The sequence below is a fragment of the Manacus vitellinus genome, unplaced genomic scaffold (assembly GCF_001715985.3).
Source record: "Manacus vitellinus isolate BGI_N305 unplaced genomic scaffold, ASM171598v3 scaffold_3_pilon, whole genome shotgun sequence".
NCBI lineage: Eukaryota > Metazoa > Chordata > Aves > Passeriformes > Pipridae > Manacus > Manacus vitellinus.
The window spans coordinates 5,703,036-5,728,995 of NW_021940535.1; the positions used below are offsets into that span (position 1 = coordinate 5,703,036).

A 25,960-nucleotide genomic window follows, 5' to 3' on the forward strand; every position below is an offset into this window, starting at 1 on the left:
GCGCACTTGGGACACTCGTGTGATGAGGTGGCGCCGGTTCTCAGCCTGGAAAGGGGGCGGGAGGGACGCGGTGCCCGCGGCAGCGTGTGCGGGGTGTCCAGGAGCCCGGGCGGGCGAGCCCCTTTGGCCGCCGCCGGCGGGGGAGACGCCACTCGCCAAGTAGGTGAGCGCATCTCTGGTGCCAGAACAAAGCTGCGAGGCGTGTCCGGGGTGCCCGTCTGGTATTTGGGGTTTCCCGACCTTGTCTTACGCGTTTTCTCTCTGCGTGGGGCTACGTTTAGTCGGGGGCTGGGGGGAAGAGGAACGGACAGCTCCAAGAGACGAAGAAGGGCAATCTGATTTAGATCATCTTCTGGCGCTGGTGCTGCGATCCACCTGTAAGTTTTTGTTTATTTTTTGTGCGAACTGGTTGTAAAAGAAGTAAGTTAATAAGCAGCCCTGTGTTAGACATGCCTGCTGTCTGATTCAACCGGTGTGACATGGAGTGTTTAATCATGTGCAAGATTTAAGAAAATTGAGCAAATGGCAGTATTTCTTGTTAGTATAGCATCTTCAACTTAATGTCCTATTTTAATAGAGCAAGCATAATGAGATGCTAGGATTCTAATATTTTTTATATTTATTTTTATTGCAGCTTGATCAAAGATTTGCTTGTTCCTCCAAAGAAATCCATTAGGTTTGGGATCAGAAACACCCGAAGCTCTGCTTCAGTATTTGGGTGGGATCACTTGTTACAGCTGTTAACAAAGCCATTATACTGCAAATGGCATTGTGCCCTCAGATGTTACTCCAGCATATTATTCCATGCTTGGATGTAATAATAATGTAATAATGATAGAGCATGTTGGTAGTGCACAATTTGGTTTAGGCCAGCTAGAAGTGTGCAGTTTACACCATCTAATGAGATGCAAAGGTAGTCTCTGAGTCCTTGCTTGTTGTCTGGTCCTGTTCTTCCATCATCACTCCACACACCCAGATCTGTGTCATTTTGTCAAAATGTCTATTATCATTACCTACTGAATAAGACTGTGGATGAGCAGATCATAGAAACTGAAAAAAATATGCACACTGAGGACTGGTATGTAATATTCTGTGTCTGATCTGAAAAACAATAAATGTCCACTTAAGCTATACATATTCCTTACTGTTTCTCATGGAGTGAATTTTGTTGTCTGGCATCAAACCGCACCTATTTCTATCATTTCCAGTGCACTTATTGAATGAAGGAGCAGTTTTTGGTTTCCAGATCATAGTGTAATGCTTTTACATTTCATTTTTTATCAAATCATAATTTCCACTGCTTAAGGGTGGAGAGCATCTTCTGCTGAGCTTTAATACTCTAACTAAAGTGCATTAAGGTTTCTTTTAAACAAAAGACTGAAAGCTCTCTTCTTAGGTGATGTAGTTGGTCCACCCAAATTTTGAAACAGTACAGTCCTATAATGGAGGAGGTGTGCAGTGGTTTCCACAACACAAAAAGTTAAGACACATGATTACCTTTGCCAGGCTGTAGCCTTAAAATGAGCTGTAGAAGGTTATTTGTCCCAGACGTAGTAGTTCAGCACTGGAACTCACTGTGTGGGATGCTGTGAAGGTCAGCAGCATTAGTGGTTTCCAAAAAGACTGGACACATCCGTAGGAGACAGCTCTACTGGTAGCTAAATATAAAAGGTAAGATGTAACCTTCGTCTGAGAAGGGTTTAAAGCCCATGTTTATGGGAGGCTGAAAAGGTGTTCTGGGAGAGGATCATTTTGCATGCTCCATGCTGTTACAGTACTTGTGAATAAGCTACTATCAGTCACTTTTTTTTTCTAAGAGAGAACAATGAATTAGATAAGTCATTGATCTATCTAATGTGGCTGTTAAATTTTTATGATAATTTGACATTGTGCATCAAATAGCAAATACTTTGCAGAAGTGAATTTATTATACATAAGCATGTTCCAGCAGAGGAAATACAAAAGTGTATTTCATACTTGGAACAAAGAAAAGAAGCAAAAGCTATTTGTGGATCAACCCCATCACTGACTTTGAGACATAATAGAGACTGTTCAAATATAAATTGCTCAGCTTCAAATTGTGAAGCATACAATACTGGAAAAAAAACCCCAACTATAAAAGAAATTGCTTCTAAGAAATTAAATTGATTCTTTTTCCCTGCACTGTCCTGCAGAATTTTTCCAACTGTTAAAATAAATGATGGTTTTCAGTACTACGGCTAAGTTGGTGTTGTCTATACAAAAAGTGAATGTTTTGATCTGAGAAAAATTAAATACCAACTGAAGAAGTAAACCAGAAGGAAAATATTGAAAGAAAAAATGACCTACTAAGTTACAGCATCTCATTCTTGCTGGCATTTTGCTTTTCATTTACTTGCTATTTTCAGGCTTTTGATAACAGAATTAAAAATGCCACTACTTGGAAAGATCATTGCTTATTCATAATGTGGCAACATGCATATATTCTGAAAAAGGCAATTCCAGAGAAACATTCTATTTATATATTACATTGTGTTGAAATCCAACGTCGTAGTTGCAAAACCAATGGATTTCTTTGAAATAAATAAGAAAAATGATGTGAAACTGCTGAAGAAGTTTTATCTTTGTCATGCTAACATCCCTAAAAGTGGTTTCTTAACAGATCCTTACCTTTTTAATTATAAAAAAGAACAAGACCCCACGAGTTTTACAAATACATATGGTTACTATAAGGCGTAAGTGGTATATGAACAAAAATAGTATTTTACTGAAAAAATTATTTTCTACTATGAATTTATTAATCTAATATGATTCATACTATGAATCTTCTTCAAATGCCTATCTAGCTTTTTTACCATCTCCAAGTAAGACAGTAAGATAGGCAAGGGGGGAGTGAGGCAAGAAAGAGAATTTCAGCCTACCTACTCTTTGATGAGACTGCAGTTTTACTAAGATATTTGAGGCTGGTGATATAGAATGAAAAACGTATTATGACATCATTTGCAGGTAGTCATAGAAGAATACCCGTTAAAATGCAAAGGAATGATCAGACTGAAATGATGTTATTTTAATAGAGTTCTAACGAATGCACAATATAATAAAATGCACTGGGCTTTAGCCAAGAGACATTACATTTGATTACAGGCTGCAAAAGACTTACTTGGTTATTTATTTACCTTCTGGCCTGAAAAGCATTTGCTGTGTTATGTTGCAGCCAGCTTCCATAAGACATATTTAGGCAAAAAATATGAATAAAACTGCATATTTCTTTTGTATAGTAATGCAAAATGTATGTGTTTTATATCCTTCTCTAAGGGTTATGAAGGATGATGTCAAGGTTATTTATCATAACCATAAAGAAGAATGAGCTTATAAATCCTACTGAAATACAGTGTACCAGCTAATTGTGAGGATGTTCTGTCTGTGATAACAGCTTTTTTCCACGTTGATATCTATGATGATAAAATTGTTTAGTTACTTTACCAGTCATTTAAATTAGGGGTTTGGGGTTTTTTTAAGAAATTTCGTGTGTATAATTTCTTCTTCTCCTCCATCATCCACTTCTCACTCTCTTTAGAGCTTGCCTGCAGACAAAAAAGTGGATAAAACATTTAATTCTTTGTTGTGGATGAGGCACCTGGTGGTGGCTCTCCTGCTGACCTCGATCCATGATCTAATTGCTCTTGCATCATGTCAAAAGGACAGAGGATGGGATAGAAAAAGAAAATTGTTCTTGAAAAGACAGTGAAATACTTCTTATACAGTTTTGACTTGAGAACCGCTGATTTCTGCAGCTTGGTGGGTTACATTAGTGTGTGCTGAGCGCTTTGCTTCTCAATCAAAAAATTTCCATTAGCTGCCAGGAGGGTTTTCAGTCAAGGTAGATGGTACAGCCTGAATGAACAATATTAGTGTCCTGTTCTGTCAGCTTGAACTATCATCTGGGTGAATGGCCTTTCTTTTTAACTCTCCCTACATTTGGAATTCCTCCTTTAAACAACAGACTGAGCTTTTTCTCTCTGGTGGCCAAGGAGAATGATTAGTCATCTAGAGGAAAAATAAAATGGTACACAAATTTATGAAATGACTTTATTAACACTCATGGTTGGTTATAAAGAGTAATTAATGTACAGAGAAGTCTCTCTTTCCACAAAACCAGTGGGAGTTTTGGTCCCACTGGCACAGAGCTGACTATTCTCTCCCATTGAGGTTCTGCCCCCAGCTGAACACTTCTCAGCAGCCACTCTTGACTGGGAACATTTGAGGACTTCTGCCAAAATCAAGACTTTCAGCTGATATCTGAAGGGTGGGTATCGTTCATTGGCAACAAAGGATCACTAGAAACTTAATATTTCTTCACTTTTTCCCTGATTTTGAATTGTTCTATTACCCTTGGGAATAGAATGTGCCATACAATCTTTTTTTATCCATGCAAATGTACCATACAATCTGTATCTCCATGAGTGACCTTTCCAAAGTCATTAGAAATTTGTGGAGTGTTTAAAAAAAACTATTTCTTTTCATATCTAAAAGCAATGTCCATACCTTTTTTTAACTTAGATTCTCAAAACACCTTGAGACAGATCTCAGCTAGAGGGTTGGGAGAATTCTCTAAGTCCTATTAAGAGAGAGAGACAGAGTTTGGCATGAAATGACTCACTCAAGGTTATACAGCAAATCAGTAGCAAAATGTGAAAAAATTACTTGTTTCCTTGAAAGAAGGGTGTTCACTTTTACTGTTGGCCTTACTTTTGTGGGGTTTATAATGCAATTACTAAGAACCTTGAAATATCGATTAATTCCCTTTTCTTTAAAAGGTAGTGTGAATTTCTTAATAATAATTGTTGTTGGCTATACATAGCATTTTAAAATGAAAGATTCCAGGAAAACGTACATCCAACATAAAATCTTGAACCATTCAGTAATTATATTATCAGTACAGAAGAGGAGAAAAAAAAAATCCAACTTGTTCTCAAACCCTCTTCATTTGTGGCAATGTGAAACCAGGCTGCTGTCAAATAACGTCTCCATTTCGTAGCATTCTTCACAGTGCCTTTTTTGACTGAGGAGCTGCAGTCCAGCACTAGTGTTTATTATTCCTGCAATAATGGGACTCTGATAGGAGTGTATTTCATGCCAGTGATTTACTGTCTCCATTACAGCGTGACCCGAAAGCCGTAACTCCTCTGCCAGCGACTGGGTTTTGGAAGTGCTCCAGGGCTGCAGCGCAGCTTCCAGGCCAGCTCAGATTCTCTGATCTTGTGTATTTTTCACCTGGTTCAATCATTTTTAGCTTGTGCAGAAAGTATCAGGAATGGCCTTTGTTTGGGCAAGTCTAATAAAGCTGCTACTGCAACTAAAACGTGCACTGAGCTGTTACAGTCTTCATAAGTAATTTTTCTCTTGCTTACACCGTGGGTGGAAAGGCCATTTCTGAAGTGTCAGCAAATGAAAGCACCATGTGTTTGCTGTGCAACAGTATCAGTTGGCACTGCTGGGATAATGTTAATTCCTTTGTTTCTGGCACAGTGCTTCATAGACCATAAGCAGCATCTTCTCTGTATTTTAGTGGATAATCAATGAGGTTGTCAGCCCAGACATAAACTGTTACACAAAATTATTTCATACAAGCTATAACTTCTTATAAAAGGAAACCAGAAATGTTACAACAAGTAACACAAAGTTACACAGAAAAAGTTAAAAAAGGCACAGAAGGACCATGACATATGATAGGGCCACACTGTGAGCAGTGGCTGAAGGCTCTGGAAAACAATCACTTGTAGAAATGTCTTGAGGCATCTGACTTCAGGATCTGATCATGGATCCAGGGTGAAGGGGATGGGCGAGTCCCTCATGATGTGCCAAAAGAGGGAGTGACAGGATGGCTGTCTCAACCCAGTGGGGGCTGGAGGCCACCCCACAGCTTCTCACTATATTTCCTCCATCCCTGCAGGCCCCTGGGAGCTTAAATGTGTGGGAAGGGGACGTGTGGGGAGGCATCTGGATATCGCCTGGCCCTTGCAGACCTGTGGACTTAAAGAAACCTGTCTGCTGCACAGGATTTTAGGTTTTGCATGAAGAGTAGTTGGTAATCATTTGCACGTGTGTCTTGTGGAGCTCAGGTGCTCATTTCCAGGGGCACTCACCCATTTTCTTCCCCCAGCACCCCTGCAACATGTTGTCTATAAATAAGCATCTTGTTCCACTGATAATAGTGTTCAGAAAGGCAGTATGCACTAGCTCATTTTTGAGTAATGGACAAAATAAAATTCCATGTTGTTTTTTTCTGTTTGTACCACATACTGAATTTTACTTCAGAAACAAGTTAAAAGCCAGGAAAGTTTGAGGGCCATGAAAAGTCTTTACAGTAGCTTAGTTCAGCCCCCATTACACATCTTCAGGTTTAACATTAAGTACAGCTCTTTAAACATAGCTCTGAGAGTCCAACTTATTTGCTTCATTCAGTGAGTGTTTGGCATATCTGATATCACATGTTATCTACACAGTTGAGTGGTATTAGTATGCTTTTTTTGATATAGAAATTGCTGATCTTAGGACAGAGAAGATATAAACAGCAAACAAATTCTTGATCTTCATACTGGAGGATGTTCATCAGAAGACCCAGGTGATACGTCAGAATGTCATTTTCCCTTTGCCTGGTGTTATCCCTCTTTTGGATGTATAGTAATTGCTTCTGACATGGACTTTTTAGCCCTGTGGCTTTGGTCTAGCAGGTCTATGACACTCCAGATAGGTTCTACCTATGACTATGGTTCAAACTAATTAATTTATTCTGTCAGTTTTTTACACCGTGCCAGCTCGCAAGTATTAGTATGTGCTACAGTTTGACGTTGCATTGAGGAGCTCATCTAGGCATCAAATAAGTGAAGTAATCTCTGTAGACTGTGAATTCCTGAAATCAATAGCTTCCTTTCAGCAGAGTTTAAACTGCTTTCTATTATGTGGAGCCTGACGCCATAACAGAGAGATGTTTAAGATGCTGATTGAGCTGATCTTTGAGCAGTGGGTAACATAACAAGATATCTTTCTGAGTACAGGGGACAAGGAAGCACATGGTACTTTATCTCTAAGATAAAAATCTATTGCTGAGGTTGACCCAAAAGCAATTAGTGGTTCATTTAATTGAATTCGTGAATTCACCTGTGCAGTCTATTAAAATATTATACAGTTTAGGGTCAATTTAGTACCACTAGCAGAAGGGTTGTAGAGATTTATAATGGATTACCTTCTGTCTACCCAAGTGGATGTTTGATCTTAAGTGAAATAGCAGAGCATCCTGGTAGTTCAGCCAGAAATACCACCCCATGGGAAAGCTGAACTTTTCCCACTGCTGATGTGGCTACTCTCTTTCCAAAATCATTAAGCCGTTCTATTTCTGAGCATCAATGGGAGCAAATAAACAGGTCATTGTCCTGAATCCAAACAGCTGGATTTTTCACCATTTTCAAAGCAAAACTAAATTGATGTCTTGTGTAAATTGTGTAAAAATAGTCTTTTCAGTAAATTGAACTGAAAGAGCTTTGGTTCTGCTTCTGAGACTTTACTTTGTTTAAAAGGTATCTTCTATCACGACCAAAATCATACCAGTATATAGCGCTTTTCTTCTCCCTGCCCCATTGTGGGCTACTTTGGGTAAAGCTTTCCTACTGTCAGGAAACAAAGAAGAGCTAGATTTCTATAAGAGTTACCAAGAGCCTTGCCAAGCTAGAGTAAGTACCCTTGGCTGTGCCTTATTTCTACTTTGAAGGGCACCACTGGAAAACTCCAAGGGAATTCATAAGAGGATATTTATTACATACATGGTAGTGCATACCCACAAACTGTACTTCAAGTTCTGTTACATTTCCTTCCTAATGGAACATAATTCACAGTAAATAGATATCTGGATCCTCTCTGTATGTGAGGAACACTGTGCAAGGTTCAGAATTTATTATAACCTTCTGTATTGATATGCATTTCAGAGCCCATCAAGAAAAAAAATGCAGAGATCAGCTAGAATAGAGAAGATATTCAGCAAAGATGCTCAGCACACACATTTAGTAAAAACGTTTTGTAGGTTTATAAAGATTTGCAGTGGGAATGTGTCCCTCTTTCTTTGTGGCTGACTTCTCTCCCCCTTTCCAAGGTCCATGTATAATACAGTCCAAGGCCATCTTTCCACATGTGGCATGACGATACTGGCATGGCAGAGTACTGTGCTGGACTGCACAGCTTTGTGCTGCAGAGCCTTGTGCACATTCGAAATGTTCTAGGATCCCGACGTGGGGAACTTTACATAAATAAAAAGCAGCTCTTCCTCTGTCCAAAACCTGCTCAGGGCTATGGGACCAAACACATGATCTGTTTTTCTGCTATATCAGGCTGTCATTTTGTCTTTCTAAGTGATGCTACAAGAATGTATAAAAAATAGATGGTAGAATTAAGTGGAGCTGGACCTCTCCAGCAATGCAATAACTTTTTGTGCTATTAGAAATGCTGTGGCCCTGTAAGCTACTCTATAAATCTTTTACTGATAGGTATGGAAAGTAGAAAAGGGAGAGAAAGAGTAGATAAAAAGCTATATTTGGCAATGTATCTGCTTCTACAAGTAGTTCATCAGATGCATGCTAGCCAGATCAACATGGGTAATAATCTGAATCAAACTGTTTATTTGTTTGTCTTGTAATACTGCCTAGGCAGGAGCCACAGCTCTGCACCTACAGGTAATGTAGTAAGAGCGAAAAGGCTTAAAAACCAGATAACCTAATTACACTGATTAATGTAATTATGTGCTACTTACACATTTGTTACTTATGTACAGGCTCTATACATTTGTTACTTTTCCACAATTTTTCCTTCTATACAATTTATTATTGCTTGTTTTCTTCTAGATTCATAGAATAACCAATTTCAACTTGTTGGGTACTCATTAATGGTGCCTTGTGTCATAAATATGCTTGAAAATAATGTTCTTTACATCTTTTCACCTAGGTGATAAAGAGCTTCTTCTGTAGTAGCACGTAATTTTCAGTACAGAAATGGTATTATTTTCATCAGTATGTGGTGTGTTTCTGCCACAACCATGGGAAGTAAGCCCTGAAATCAAAATGAGTAACTGAGGATTAAATTCCTGTATCTTTTTACTAATAAAGAAATAACAAAACATAAAGAACAAGTAATTGATGTTAAATGTATCTCTGGTGAATAACACAGAAGATATAGGGCAACATCTGTGAGATTTTTTGGTATACTGTGTGCTAGTTATATATATTTTTAAAATGTTTAAGTAACCTGGGTAGGCAATTGCATAGTTCCTGTGTGTATGTTCAGTGTTAATGATTTGTATACTGCAAGGTGTCTGTGCTAGAATGAGTTCATCCGAGTGGTCTCGTAGTCATGGTCTGCATCTCAAGTCAGCACGTTATGTGGTCTAGGCAGCAAATGGTTAAAACCAGTTGAAGTAAAAAAGGGCCTATAAGTTGTCTTTTTTGAAGTCTTTCATTACAGAAGTGCTTGAGGGTAAGTTGCCAGCAGGAAATTGCTGCATCAGATCTGAAAGCAATAATATAAATTTTTCTATTAGGTAATAATAATACTATATACTGTAATATTTATATGACTTTGCACTAGCTTATGTGCTGAAAATTAGAACAATGCAAAATAGTTGCATTGCACATTTCCTTTTTTAAAATAATGTGACTATAATAATCTTTTCTTTTTCTCCCCTCTATGTTATAGGGAGAAAATTGAATTTTAGTCATGAGAAAAAAGACATATTTCATTATGCAATCATTACACTCCCCAGGAACAGGTTTATAGCAGGCTCAAATACACAAGGAGACAAAGTATAATGACCTAACATCAGAGAGTATCAGTGTGTAGAGCCTTGTGGGACGTGCATGGGAAAGAACACGTGTACAGTCATAGAAGTCGATCTGTATTGTTTTAGCATTGATGGGATGCAAGCTCGTGGTAAATTTGCATGGGGTGACTTGCACAGCCATTACTTGTGGAATGTTTTAAAAAAAAATGCAGGACTTCAGCAAGGTGCCTTGTTGGGGGGGGTGGTATTTTTTAATTCTTTCAAGATCTAGTATCTGTCAGTTATTTATGGAGTTAAAGAAGGATGGTGCTGAAGCTGCTAAATCTGAAGCTGCTGAAGCACAATCACATTCATGGCTCTTTGTTCCTGTCATTCAGAACTGGTGAGTGGGAGGCTATTAGCTTCTACATGAAGATCCACAGAATATATAAAAATGTGAATGAAATCACTAAACTGTTAACAACAATGGTTACAGTGTTTAAAGAGAAATATGGTCTTGTTGTAATTGTTTCTTAGATTATAAGGATTTTTCAGAATTGCGGCTATTCACTGAATATTCCATGAATACTTTATTGAAGTAAGAGATCAGATAGGAAGTAAGTGGTCAGATAGGAACCTTGTCTGTGATGTGGTGTACAGGTAGCATTCAAATGCATGAACTCTGGCTTTTGTACAGCTTTTCTGCTAACTATGGAAAGTGTGCGTGCATGTGTGAGTTCTTACTATAAAATTTTTGAAGGAGATATTCCTGATGGTTTCGTCAAACTACTTTTTTAAAGGAGAGATGGATGAAAGACAAGCATAATGCAATTATTATAAGCATTTAAGCTGGTCTCTAGTTGAGTCCTGAGGATGTTTCCACTTAGTCACAGGTGACAGTCACTGCTCACTGCCAGCTTGTGAAATGTGGCTATAACATTGATACAGGCTGGATAAGCACTAGCAGAGAAAGGATATTCTCAAACAAGAAAGGAAAGGGAAAATGAGGGGAATAGAAAATCCATTCTTGTATAGCCGATCATATAAGGATCTAATGCAAGTAATTTTCACATTATGCTTCTTAGTTTTTTGCCTTATGCTGGGTGTGGAGGGGACTTAAATGTTGTATGTTTATCATGCTAATATGATTGCAAAGACAGAAACAGTATACCTTAGTTCTGTGTGAAAACCAAGAAGCTGTTTTGGTCGTGATCAAGATTTGATCAGTTTCCACCCATTTTCTCCCACTTCATGTTTAATGTGTAAATCCCAAAAATAAAGCATTTTTGAAATGGCCAGTCTGGTTTGTAACCTCGAAACTCCTTGTACATATCACTGATGCAGAGCTCTCAGTACTCTTAGGAATATACTGACATGTATATCACAGTAGTTTTTAGGGAACCCCCAGTAAAAGGCACAGACCTCATATAATTGATCCTGGTTTGGTTAGAACTGAACACAGACACTTCCAAAAGATTAGTAATGCATTTTCTAATAATTCTGATTTGATAATTTTTGTAGAAAAATCCAGATGTGCTTTGATTCCCAGATCATCCCCAAAGTACTTTCCACTTTCTCCTCACACCTCTAAGAAGAAGCTTCTCTTTCCTGCCTCTGTTTTCCTTTCTTTCTTTTTTATGACACAATCCTGTTATTTACAGGCTTTTTTTTTCCAAAAACATAATTTTTTTAAACCTGTATCATCGTTCCTGTCTGAAAATGTTGCTTTTGAAGGGGACTGTTCCCTTTTCTCTGTCACTGGGATACCATGTTGCTTTGCTCAGCTCAGTATGACTTTTTCCACTAACTTCAAGGGACAGGCATTAACCTGCCAACCCCAGGAAAGGTGGTTGGAAGTGTCTTGGTGGCTCTGGAGCAATAGTCCCTGGTACAGCACAAACACGATGTTTCCATGTGTCCTTTTCATTCATTCTCTTGCTACCATACAAGAAAGGAAGCCAAATTCCCCACTGCCATGTAAATAGGATATTAGACACTGCAGAGAGGCTTTGAAATGTTAATACCCCTCTAATGCAGACGGCTGACAGAGAGTAACAGTTTTGTTTAGGTTGTGACTCAGGCTGTTGCAACAGGTCCTGGCAGAATTAAAACAGCTGGGAGCAAGCCTGCAGGTTGCTGGATAGTATATGTGTCACATTTTGCATGATTTTGGGGTTATCTTAACTGGTGTTTTAGATGGGATAAAACTACCTGGGGAGTGACTTTGAGAGACAGCAGCTGTTCTGAAGAGTGGCAGCATAGCCCTGTGCTCAGCTCACAGATGCCAGCTGCCAGCTTGTCTGTCAGCCCACAGCAGCCAAGTGACCGACAGCAGGGTCTCAGCTGACATAGCCTCGGTTGCAAAGGCACAGGAGCATAAGGGCTGCCCCTCCCTGACCTCTAGCAAGGGTGGATGGGCTCCTGCCACTTCTCACTACTGCAGGATACTGGAGGTGGTGGTTTTCCACCGCAGATCAGAGGGACACATGGTCCTCTGGTGAAGGGATCCTTGGCTCTCTGGTGAAGGGATGCTTGGTACTCAAGAGAAGGGAGACTTGGTCTCCAGGCAAGTAGACAGGAGGGGGACAGGAGTGACCAGGCCCACTGAGAGGAGCTAGAGGGCAACAGGCCAGGGTTAAGGAAGGGGCATCTCTCTCAGCAGCAGCCTCAGCTGGGAGGAGAGACCCCAGCCATGGATGTTCTGCCTTCTCTTCCACCACTTTTCTCAGGAAAAGGATTTTTTTCCCTTCCCTTTTGTTCTTTGATGACTCCTTCACTGACTCCTACATGCCAGCCTTTCATTTTAATGATAGCATAGCAGTGAAACTGAATCACACCAAGGCCTGAAGGTTTCCAGCTTATATCTATAATGAAATGTGAAGAAAACCTGCCAAGGTATGACATGGTCTCAGTATCCCTGAGAGACAGACTTGGGCACTATGCTCTGGGAATCTAAGTGTTCAGACCAACTGTGCTTTCAAAAGCAATGGATTGTTTTGATTAATTTTTTTCTCTCTTCAATTTCCCATAGAAATTGGGAAGATTGACCAAGATATATATAAATACAACACCCCAGGGTTCACAGGCTGTCTATCAAGAGTACAGTTCAACCAGATTGCTCCGCTCAAAGCAGCTCTGAGACCAACCAACGCCTCCTCTCACGTTCACATCAAAGGAGAACTGGTGGAATCCAACTGCGGGGCATCTCCTCTCACCATCCCACCAATGTCGGCCGCTACTGACCCATGGCACTTAGACTCAGGTAAGCTGGGATTCACATCACATTAACTAAGTGGAGAGTTCAGAGAAGAAATCCATCTGCCTTCCTCTGTAAAGAGAAACAAAACAGAGAGCAAGTGATTGATAGGTTACTGTAGGGTATAATCACAGTAGGAAATGCAAAGATGGAAAGACAGAGAATTGCCACCACTTCTAAATGCAGTTACAGTATTTTCATTGCCATTTTTTTTCATATTATGCTTTATTTTTCTTTTCTGTAAATCTTACACTATTTGAATGTTGAGTTTTGACCTAGCTGCTGTGATAGCACTTTCTGTCTAGTATTGGGTGTGTAGTCAGCAAAAGGTTGCAAGTACATATAACTAAGGTACAGTAGCATTTCTTATGTATATTCCTAATAAATGAGTATATTGCAGTCAGCTTCATACCAAAACAGTAAATCTAATTTTAGGCATAAATACATTTATGTAAAGTGCTGATTTGTTTTCTGAAATGTCTGCTTTCCTTAGGCCATATTTAATAGGAAATTCCATTAGTCATGGTGGCATTCATCTTGTGCTGAAAATGCTGGAAAGACAAAACAGTTTGCTGATCCCAGCAACCTCATTCTGCTTTGCAACTGACAGCTCTTGAAAATATTGTGCCTAACTTTAGAGAGCTTTTCTTCTCTTCTGATTCTTGAGTGTCAGGTTCCCTTTAGATTTATAGGGTCAGGTGTACATTGATGACTCTTGTATTTTGTTCTCATTCTGATTTCACTTGTAAAGTGTAAATTAGAACCTATTTGGGCAAAGCTGATGGGTTTGCAGTGGTATAAAATTAAAATTCTAGAGGAAAAACTTGGTCCATAATGATTTTGATACCGATTAGTCTTTGCCTATTGTGTTTTGGGATGCATCTATATGCCAGTTTTTATAGGAGAGTGGGCAGGTATGTATATCTTTCTCAGAAGTATGTATCAAGGCCATACCTTTGGGGTTTGTTTTTTTGTGATTTTTCTGGGGATTTTGGTTGAGGCCTTTTTTCTTGTAATGTTGAGGAACTCCTTGCAGCACTTCCTTTCAGCTCTTCAGTAGAGAAATTGGGCAGGGGTTTGTAAGAAGAAACAGACATTCCAAAGCTGAGGTTCCCAAACACTGACACAAGCAGTATCATGCTCTAAAACCTATCATTCCCACCTTGCTGCCATGCCATGCCATTGTAAGATTTCAGTATGCCTCTTCTCCATTTATAACATGGTATTTTTTACTTTTATTTTTTTAATCACAAATTAGTAGTTCCTTTTTTTTCTGAAATTATTAGATCAATTTTTACCCAAAAGTTATGAACTGTGCTGTTCTTTCTATAAAAGCATATTTCTGAAGAATTCCTCACTGGATCATGTCTTTAAAAAGTATGCCATAAACTTCTTGAGTACGTACTGCTTCTGTGAATCTTGTGCATGCAATGGGTTTTGGTTGTTAATTTTTGTTCGTTGCTTTTCCTTACACTTCTTTTGACTGCAAGCTAGTAAAAGACAATGGTGAGGTTTATTCACGATATTTACACTGTTCCTAATAGTTCCTGCAGTTCAAAGAAGAAGTTCCTGTTTGTCCTTGCCACATGCTATTATGCTTGACCTTGTGTTGGCTCAGTTTTGTCTTGTGAACTTTGTCGACCTGACAGGTTACGATTTATAGTTTTTCTTCTGGATTAATTGTAGTACTCAATCACAGAGACAGCATGAAGGATATCAGGGGACATATAGTGTGCTATTACGTTGGCTCAATCTGTCTGTTAACTTCTGCCAGTAAAAAATAAGTCTCACTGCCACAGCCAGACTTAACTGTTTCAAGTCGTGGGCAGACAGAGTCCAAGTGACCCAGCTTCATTTTTGGTGATGATTAGCTTTAGTAAGACTGTGACCTAGGACCCCTCCTTTTTTCCTCTCCAGTGATCCACAGCAGTAGAGAGAAAAGATTATATTGCTTCAAAGACTTCTAGTGAGGAACACTAGAAGAAAGCAACAATATCAGGTGAGGTACGGTAGGCAGAAATTTCACAGCAAGGGAGTGATGTTTCACTGGTTCAGGAGTGAGAGGATATTCAGGTGTTGGTGAGAAACACCTGACTTTCACTCTGAGTGACATTTCCATTATACAAAGAGGAGGTATCACAGCAACTCATTTATCAGTATCAGTAAGAACAACTCGGTCTTTGTAAAAGTATCTGTGGTGGTCTGACATAGCTAGTTCTGTTTTAGTCACAGAAGAAAATATAAACTGTAGACTGTGTAACTTGAGTCATCAAAGTCATAACATGTAAGTCATCAAAATGGTCTTGATGAAATGAAAATGTTCGGGCTTAGTGTGACTTTGCATTAGTAAATTAGCAGTTTTCAGTGAGGACTTTTTACATTTCTGAAACTCTGATGAAGACTTTCTAACACGAATCATGTCTAGAGAGAAGATGGAAGAATCCAAGTAAGTAGTGGTTCCCATTTGTACCAGAACTGGAATAGTCTCAGTACTCTCAGTGTGAATTTACTCCTTCACTAAACTGGCTGAAGGGACAAAGATAAAAAGCTCTTTTGAAATTCACAGAAACACTTGTAGTGATGCTAAAGCAAAAACCACTCACACTTTGCCACAAAACAATGGTTGCAAAGAACATGACTTTGAAAGCAGCAGTTACTATGTGAAGGGTTTCTTATTTCAAACAAGCTTTTATCTGTAATTTTTATTGTTATTTTACCTATTTAATTTTAAATAGTTCTTAACAAAACATGAGAGTTGAGGATCGGGGGTTCACAGTGAAAAGTAGAAATCAGGAAAATTTTTGTGGGAAGTATCATATGGTTTAAATCTCATTCAGTGACATACTCTGCATGCATCCTTATTCATATTTTGAGTTAAGCATATGTTTGTAGATTTGCTTCTCAAATACTGTGGAATTGAACTTTGAGGATTGAAAAATGTTACAGAAGTAGATCAAAGATAAGTGTCTAAATAGAACAGATATCATGGCTAGGCTTCGCGAACGAAGATTTGGGAAGGCTCTATCCACATTTGTTACAGATAGAACAGATATACCAGACAGCAAATGTAATGATCATTTCACCTCTAGACTGCAGTGCTGGATCAGACCTTGCAGATAATTAGTAGAAGTTAAGCAGGTTCTGCCTGACAAGTGACCTATATGAAATGTTTGCTTTAAGCTCTTTTATGTAGTCACTGCGTGGACAGCTCCTACTAGCTGCAAAACATTTTGGATGTCCTATCAGAAAGGCTAAAGAAAATCATAATGACACACACCAGTCACTTGACAGTTTACCTTTAAAGACTAGATCAGGGATTTATCCATAAGAAACCTTGTGGATTTGCTCCCCAGACAAATGAGCTGTACAGCTTCTCAATTCACTGTCTTGCACTTCCTATTAGCCTTAAATTCCTATACATTTCACATTTTCAATATTAGTTCTTTTTAAATTTCTTTGTTACTGTAGAAATCCCGCATCCTTCCCTCTCCAGCTCTGGCTGGCACTTTGCCATGCTGCTGGGACATTATCTTAAACCATGATCTTGTTCAGCTTGTGAGTACTTTCACAATGCATAGACTTTTCCTGTTGCTATGGTGATCCTTTCTTGGTGGTGATGAAGCGCAGGAATTCAACAAGTCATTCTTCTCTAGAATGTGACTTTCTGGTGATTTAAAAGAAAAATCAATAATCAAATCCAAGCAGATCATCAATACGGTTTTCCTTCCATCGGTATTACCTCAGTTCATGTCAGACAATCCAATTTGCCTTGGTTACAACAAAAGGAGTGTAGAAAAGAGGCTAAAAAGAGCCTGATCACTGAACATATTATTTAAAAATGACATGTCCTGCCTTTACGTATTGTCCAAACCGACCAAATTACCTGTCTGACATACATTTCAAAAGTTATAATTCCATGCCATTAACTATATTAGCATGCACTTTAGTATCTATTATTGTTGCATATGTAAAAAAAAAAAAGATAATCATCAAGAGTGTTTTAATATCTCTCGGTTCAAATTAGCTAAGATATATGTCACTGATAACTGACACCTTGTTCATTGTAGAGAAGCAAACAAAAGCCCAAACATGATTATTTTTGTCATAAAAAAATTCCATATCTAAAATGCCTTGTACTTAAAATCAGAACACGAATATTACTGGGGTGACGTTCAGTTTGTGGGTGTTTTAATCCAACATAAATATTCTGAAGTTTACTAGTGAAATTTAACTTCCAAATTTTTCTTATTTATATAAAAAGGATAAAAGAAATCTACTAGATGTGTATACCTCTCCATTTTAGGTAAAACGTACTTCAACTTGTCAAACTACCCAACCTTGAATTTCGTAAAAGCAGGAGATCCCAGAAGAGGCAAGGTACATACAATAGTTGGCAAACCATGCTTTAGCACCTCTAAGCTGTCATGGCACTATATATCTGCAAGATGCATTTACTCTGAGTATGAACAGAAAGGCATCTAGAGTATTAGAATGGCATCTAGGGTATTTAACATGGGATTTAGTTAAACCTAGATTAGCTTCAACATATTACAAATTAAATGGAGCAGGATTAAATGCCACATCTGAAATGTTCTTCCGAGTGGTGTGACTTTTTTCTGACTGTGCATATTTAAACCCTAAATGCTCTTTATTTTTTATAGAAGGTGAAAACTCTTAAGATTCAACAGCTTACTTTGAAACCTATATTGAGCATGTCTGGCAAAAACATTGTAGGAAGACATACACTGCTTTTGTCACGATTTAAAGAGCTGCTTGCAGGATTCTCTCCCTTTTTGTTACAAATTCATGCCTCTTCCTTTAACAAGTGATGTCAGGAGAGGAGAGCAACAGCGCTGAGTACTGGCCATATGATCTGTACAGACCTAGTTGGCCAGCTAATTTCTTTGTGAAGTGAAAGACCACAGTCAACTTCTGGCCTAAGAGGAAGTGTCACTCCTTTGTTACAGGGGACAGTGCCGAATGTCACCTTCCAGGTTCAGATGCTGTCAACTGGATGGCCATCTCACCCTTTGGTACCCACTGGTACTCATATCTCAGAAGGCAGAGCAGCAGCATCTGAGGAGAAGGCTGTGTCAGATGTGTTCTGGTACGGATGCAGCTAGGAAGATGGGAAATAACTTTTGCTCTTGTCAAGGGCTTGTTACAAATTATGCAGTGGGAAGGAAGGATCAAAGGAAGGGTGGCGATGCAGCTCTCAAAGTGGTCTTAGGACACAAACACATGAGCAACATGCTCTTCTCCTGGTCACAGGCATTGAAAGAGTCCTGTACGTATCAATGAATCCAAGAGCAGGACTAAAGTTAATGGTAATGTGTGACATAACACTCATTCTCTCTTTTAAGGGGTGACAGGGGAGCAGGGTTCATTGAAGGCGCATGCGAATCCAGGCCAGAGGGACAGAGGAGGCGCACCACTTTTGTTCATGATGCAGCCTTACACATTTAAATTTGATCTCCTAGTGTTAGCAAAATTAGAAATAGATATGCTAGAATAAAATAACACTCCTCCTTTTTTCAAGCATAGTAAACAGGATTATCTTACCTGTACTGCAATCAGAGAATGATGCCAGATTTTCTCTTCAGGGTTACTGATTACTCGAGGTGATTGGTTTGGTGTTTTTAACTAACATAGCATGTAAACATTGTGAGGCTGTTTGTCTGCCAGTAAGCTAGTTTAATATTTATACTTCTTATAAAGAGACCAAAGATGCACTTGCAACCTGCCCTGCGGGCCAACAGGTTCTTCCCCTGCCAGCTTTTAGGGCATTTCTGTGATTGTTTACTCTGCTGAGCGTGACAAGCATTCATCCCCAATGCTCCCAATGTAAATATTTTCTCAGACGTCCACGGCCTTGACCTGAGTTGTTTTCAAACCGGAAGGTGGCATTTTTGTCAGACATTCAGGGATTAAGTCTAGCACCAAGTTGTTTCTTGCGGACAAGAGGGTAAGTGGCAAACATTTAGATGCAACAGTTTCTATTTTTCTCCTCCCAATCGAGAAGCTAACTAGGAAGAGCATCTGTCTGAAATTTGGCACAATCAGTGCTTCATCTTTAAAGGGCTTAATTATGGTGCTTGAATTACTGTAAATCTCTCTATTGATTTGGAATAAAAATGCCTCCCTCAGTCTCTTCTAGCTCGTCACACAATTATGCATCGCTTTCGCTTATCTTTAAGACTATATAATTTCAGTGTGAAATTTCTGACACTCTGTCTAGTGTATCAGACAGTTGACAGACTACCAAGCTTGTGAATTCTTCTGGCATTCATTGAGAGACCAGTACTGTAGCTATGTCATAAGCAGTGATTTGAATGCTAATGCTGCTACCTAATGTCAAGACAAGGTGCTCATATTAAAAAGAGAGCCTTTTCCATCCTTTGCAAAAACTATATTTTTTTACACTACTAGTCTTAACTAGGAATATAGGGATGACATAAATTAGGGGAAAAATGGACTAGAGTAGGAAGCATTTAGGTGCCTGAGCACTTCATGTGACTGCTTTCTTTTTCCTTTCCTTAGGCAGAAAAGCACTTCATGCTGTTTTTTTTTTAAATTTAAACTCTCTGATCTAACCCATTTCCCATCCTCAATCCAAGCTTTTCTCCTTTTTTGTAGCTCTTGTAAGTTACCAGGCTTTTTTGGTATTCTTGATTACTGGGATGGAATTTTTTTTTTTTGGGGGGGGGGTTGGTTTGTTTCTTTCACATATTCCCTCTGGGTCCATTATCAGTGATTAGTCAGACTTTGACCAGCACTTAACTCTACTGTTCCTTTGAGAGCACCAAAGCGTTTCATATTCTACATTAATTATAAAAGGAAGTATTTGTGTATCTTCCTTAACAGGCGAAATGTAAGCGCTGCTCATAAAATTTTCATGAAAGTGATAGCTTAGGCCAGCATGACTAATACACTAGCAGTTCTTGTCTGGAGTCATAGTGAGACTCAGTGTCAGACAGATGTTACTACCAGGAATTAAAGTACAGATGAGTTTAGGTCTTTGATGGATGAGGGTGCTCTAATCTGCTGCAAATCATTTGGAAATCTGCAGAGCAAATCTTCAAAATACTACTTTTGAGATGCCAGTTGCTGAAGTTCAACTGCAGGTAAACAAAATCCAAAAGTGACTCTAAATGTCTGCTCTCCTTTTAAAATAAGGAATAAAGTTCTGCAGTATACAAATACCAAATACTAATATTATAAAGTGCCTTGCCTTCCCACTGCTTTTTAGAATTACTTGCTTGTGTACAAAAGAAAATGTGAAATGGCCATACAAAGGGAGAAGCAGGGGAGAATCACCTGACCCATCCCAAAAGACAGTGCAGGAATGTTTTCCCTGTTTTGTGTTTCATCCAGGACTGACTGGAGGAGTTCAAGCTGCAAAGATGGGTTTCTTAATAAGGCACAAGTTTTTCTGTCCCTTTGCTAGGAAGGTTGCTTTTCAAGACTGAAAGAAAAGAGTATTGTACTACTCATTTCATAAAACTACATTTCCTTCTCTCCTTAAGAGTATGGACAGCAAATTTCACCTACAGAAGGAAAATAAAGGGCAAATAACACAGTGATTCAGAAACAGCTATCTTGACTGATTGGGTTGTCAACTCTGGTGTCTAGTGTTGAGAATTTGTATTGTCCCAGTTCATTGGCCACTGAGCATTCACTTAATTTTCTCCCAGCACAGCTATTGTTCATTGTTGGCGTTTCCATTGTTCACTCTAAAATTCATCCTTTTTTCACAGAAACATCCAACAACATTTTTTTCTATAATCTCCACTTACTTTCCCACACTGTCCCAGGCTTTTCCATACAGAAGGGCTATTCAGAGGACAATGTGTCTATTAAGCCATCATTTCAGAGGATTTTTTACTTTATACTCATTTTGCATTGGAATAAAAAGACAGGAATGGAGAGCCTCCACATCAAAAATGTAAAAACACAGGTTTTGTGTTTTCCATCACCTTTGTGCATGTCTCTCTCTCTCTCAGCAGAACTCGCCAGTAGCTGCCATAAAAACCACTTGAGATTCAGCGAAAAATTCTTACAGAAAAAAAATGTAACCTTTCAAAATATTTTTGATCTAACAGAACATAACTGACAAAACTTAGTTTAAGTAATTGGTCCAAATATCACTCATGCATTGGAGGATTTTTTGTCAGTAATGTTGGGTTTGCTCCCTATCCCCCCCAGTCAAGAAGGTTGTGAAGGATTAAAGAAGTTAGTGAATTTTGATCCAACATTGAAATTTTCATGTTCCAAATAATTTGCATTATTGGCAACAGGGAGAAGAAGAAGACATTTTTAAAGTGAAAAGCCCTAATTTTTCCTCTAAGCTGCACGTCTGTTCTGGTAGTTACAAAATTGCTATGTGGGTGCACTTTTTCCAATATCCTGTAACTCATACTAAAAAAATTATTAAGTCTGGGCCTGTGAAGACTTCTATTTCTGCAAAGACAGAGAAATGGTTCATAGTAGGGATAAACTTGTAACCCTCCAACACTATGATTGAAACATCACTAAAAATTCAAGGAGTGATGATTGACCCTGTATAGTATGCTAGAATAAAAATTGCCTTTTACAAACAATATGGTTAATAATTTCTTTTAAATAGTTTGTGTTGGGGTAAGTGTGAGGGTTTTTTTTTAAACTTGGACATGTTTAATATTAAAAATAACTTCAGCTGAATTCTTGTTCTCTACTTAACCTGATGTCGGTAGGACTTTAAGTCTGTTAACAGAGTATAATCAGAATCTGCTCTCAAATCCCTGGAAAAGCAGAAGTAGGGATATTTTTCATCCTTACTAAGTTTTCAGCTTGGAGAAGTAGGAAAAAAATAGATGTAGGAAGAAGGAGTTATAGTTCACATCTTGGCTTTTATTTTGTTCTCTTACTGTTCTAATCAAAGTCTTGATTGCTGGGGGTTTTATATGCCTTGTGATCACCAGATCCAATGGTTCTGGTTGCTTCTCTAGTTCATGTTTGTGTGAAAATCTAATTTGTCTTAATAATCAGAGAATACCTCTTAAAATTGTGGACATCTGTAAAGCTGAAAGGTAAAAGGAGTCTAGCAGCATATTAGTCCTAGGCCGAACAAACTCAATTTTCCAGCATTTCACATGTTTTACCCATTGTTTTTTTGTAGACCTGTGATCACTCTCACCCTTCCTTTTTGGAGAAAATCTAAACTGTATCTTCCTTTGCAGCATGGTATATTTTAACTAAGACTTGCCCACTCAGTAAAAAAGTTCAGTAAAATGTCAGAGTGAAATTTGCTGTGTACTTCTCACTACTGCTCTCTATCTGAAAAGTCTCCCTGTTTGGTTTTGGGTTTCCCCTTGCCTTTACTGAGTAGCCTGCTTCTCATTTCTCTGTCCACACCCACCTTCTGGACTACTTTTCTACTTCCAGGTCAATTTGTATGTTAATTTGGTAAATTTGCAAAGGCTTTTATGTGGGATCCATTGTAAAAAAATTTCCCTCTGAAAATGGCAGATGCAAAATCACGCCTACTATAATGAAGCAAAATTATAATTCACCCAGCTAAATCAAGCACATCTGTCATCTTTAACATCTAATACTAACTGTGGTCTGTTTATCCAGTCCCATTTCCCCTCCTCATTCATTGAGGGTTGCTGTATTACAGCTGGCTGTGGCAATGACCATGCTGAATGATGGAAGGTCTCCTACTGCATTTTTGTGGTCATCTGAAACTTCAAATGTCATTAATGTGATGACCAAATATGGATTTTGCCTGCAGTCAGTCTTTAATCACCCTTTTACGTGCTGCAAAGTTTATTTAACCCCATTTACCCTGAGACTAATAACAGAAACTTGAAAAGTGAAAATATAAGTTCAGACTCTGTAGATTTACTCTGTGCTTACTGAAACTATGGCCTTCTAAACAGCAGCCCATGAAAGAAGGAGAAAGCAAAGTGTGCTGTGTCCTTTTACGTAAGTTAGCTTCAGGATGGTGGTGTTTGAAGCAAACCTGATGACCTGTTGTGGGAAGACAGAGTGTGAAAAACAGCATCACCAGCTTGGATTCTGGAAAGGAACCAGATGAAGTGTTGTTCATAAGCCACAGATGAGCTTAGCATTTCCTAGTATGGTGCAATCCATCCCTACGCCAGCTGTAGGTTTTAGGAAAAGGTCTTTGGTGTGCCCTGACAGCATACTGATGGCTCTGTGCCACAGCTGTCTGAGCAGAGGATTTCAAGGACCTGGTAGAACATTTCTTGGATCAAAGTGTAGCTGTTTTCCAGGCTAGATTAAAAAGCTCTTCGCTCTATTCTTCGTCTTTTCATTCACACAAGTGAGACACTGGCTACTCAGAGCAACCTAGGGAAGATTCAAAAAAAAGCTCCTCAGGTAAAGAAACCTTTCCAGTACAGTCCCCAAACCAGATGGGAATCAGCTGTTCGAGGGCAACCTTTCTAGACCAGGTAATAAAGGAAAATTGAGTCCTATTCATGGCCTCAGCTAACAAATAGGTAGCATGGTGTGTAGCAAAACTCCTGCAGTAACCTCCCCACACCCACCTTACATTACATTCACAGCCCACTTGCTGTCCAGAGGAGCTTTGCAGGGTGACTACAGAGAGTAACTGCAGCTCTGTGGCACCCTTTTGTTGTGGGCAGGTCATGATTTGAAGCTGTCAAGGTACAAATATCAAGCAGTGCAAAAGGGCTTGCAGAGACGTGTAGTTAGAGTTAGTGTCACAGTGATAATGGAAGAATCTGAACAGGAAAGAGAAGTTCCCAGCTGCAACAGAGAAATGAAGGCATGCACTTGTCCATTAACAACTCACCCTGTACTTCATCTGCATATTATAGCCATGTGAGCTATTAATTCCACTGTGATTTAGATTCCCATGAAACTTGGGAGTCACAATATTAATTTTATCTGACCAGTCATTTTAAAACATTTTAGGAGTTAGTCTTTACAACCTGTATACAGCATTCTGTAGTCTCCTGTGCAGAGCATCAGTATTACTCTGCCCCTTTCACAGCTTCTTCTAACATATTCTTTCCTGGTTTAGTTCCTGACTTTCAGCAGTGATGGAAGAAAGATTCTGATTAGATGTCTTCTTGACAAAGTTGCTTTATATTGCCAAGCAATGTGACTTAGTAAGGTCAGAGAGGAACCACCATGTGTTTGAATGATGTAACTGCTGTCTGAAATACCCACACTTGGTGTCTATTGGAACAGTACTCTGTTAAGCTCACCTTGGAGGATCGAGGAATGTGCCCATGTTATGTTTTCTTCTGCCTAATTGCTGTGGCAGTAATTACCCTTTTTTGATTCTTAGACCTCTGGTCTGTAGCTATTTCTGATCATTTGAGAAGTGAGTGCTGCCCAGAAGAATTTCAAGGCAACTTCCTCTTAAGAAAAAATTTTTTTCTTTCTCCTCTTTCCATCTGTAGTAATACATTAAGTAAAAAAAAAAAATGTTATAGATACTTTTGTAGCAAAATATATTCTGTAACCCCACATTTGGTTGGGACAGTTTTTCAGTCAAAAAAAACCCAGTCATAATACACAAGAAAGTCTCTTGCGGACACAAAAATAATCGAACAGGAAGCCATGAATTATGGTGAAAATATCTGCCAACTTGACCACAGGTGCTTTAAAAAAAAAGATTCATGAAAATCTAAGATCCTATTTTCGTGACATCCTATTTTCAGAACCAGAACTCCTAGTTCTTCAGCAGTTGCAGCAGGGCACTTAGCCAATATGATGATGAACTCTTGCTCAAATACACTGTCCCCTGCCCCCAGACACACATTCCAGTTTCCTCTTTTGTCCGCAATGGGAGTCACAAAGTGAATCTCATCTGCTTGTTGATCCAATGGACACCTCCTCCTGAGGGTGTAAGATGACCAGGTGCAATGGAAAGCAGCTTTAGATGGAGGCACTGGATCCAGTCCTCCTAGCAGCTCTCACACAAGATCAAGGATGTATCTTCACATCCTGCTTCATGTTCTTCATTAACCTGCAGTGTACTTCAGTGGCTATTGAACATCATAAACTGTGGTCTTCCATCTGTCGGGAATCCCTTGTAGCGTAGCTGTTGTGATGTGGCAGCTCAGGAGGGATCATGCTGCCATGAACAGCAGCTTTCCTCTTTCTTCATAACCTTTTAGAAGAAGATAAAATACAATATTCAGTTGTAAGGGAAGAAGGAACTGTGACCATTGCCAACTATCAGATTTCTTGTGAGGACACAAGACCAACTCTCAAACAAGTGGCAAGTGGTAGGACTTAACTGCCTGTGGTGCTGCTCCTGCGGAAAGGGGCCTCCTTTTAGTTTAGAATGGCAGAGAGCAATTAGGGCAGGTTTAAAACTGGAATTCATTTTCCCAGTGCCAGCCCTTCACTTCTAGCACTGGAAGGGTATGATTATGGCCTCTGTGCCAAAATGTCTTCATTAGTGGTCCTGCACAGTTCTTTGGAGCAAACTCCACTGATACAGAACCAGGTATTTACTTTTTTTTTGCAGTTTATATCCTGATTTGTTTCTGAGAGGTGCAGAAGAAGGCAGAGCACCAACAAATGTCAAAGGCACAAGTGCTGCTGGTAAAAACTGCTGGACAAGCCCCCTCCACTTTGCTCTGAGAAATGCTGTCCTGTTTGCCCCACAGGCAACCAGCCAAAAACTAGCTGCTGAACACACAGATGGTTCGGCTCTCTCCCAGAGTAGGCACACAGAAGGCTACTCTAGCCCCAAACTTCTTTTCAGGCCATGTGGCAAGCTGAAGCCATTCATTCTTTTGTGCAGCTGCTTTACAATACAAAAGGAACTTTATTATGGATTTTACTCCATACTAACAGAGAGTTGAATTCCCTTAGCCAGTTTTTGGGTATACTGAAAGCATCACTGGTTTGTAAAGAAAACTGATTATTTTGAT

The 25,960-nt window shown here is 39.1% G+C and overlaps 1 protein-coding gene across 1 annotated transcript in view; it reads left to right on the forward strand.

Moving 5' to 3' along the window:
* Positions 1–25,960, forward strand: part of CNTNAP2 (contactin associated protein like 2) — a 1,004,683-nt gene that overhangs the window by 973,833 nt on the left and 4,890 nt on the right. Inside the window, exon 22 of the mRNA XM_018075661.2 lies at positions 12,813–13,043. Within this exon, the coding sequence (XP_017931150.2) occupies positions 12,813–13,043 (231 nt within the window). The remainder of the gene's footprint in view (positions 1–12,812; positions 13,044–25,960) is intronic.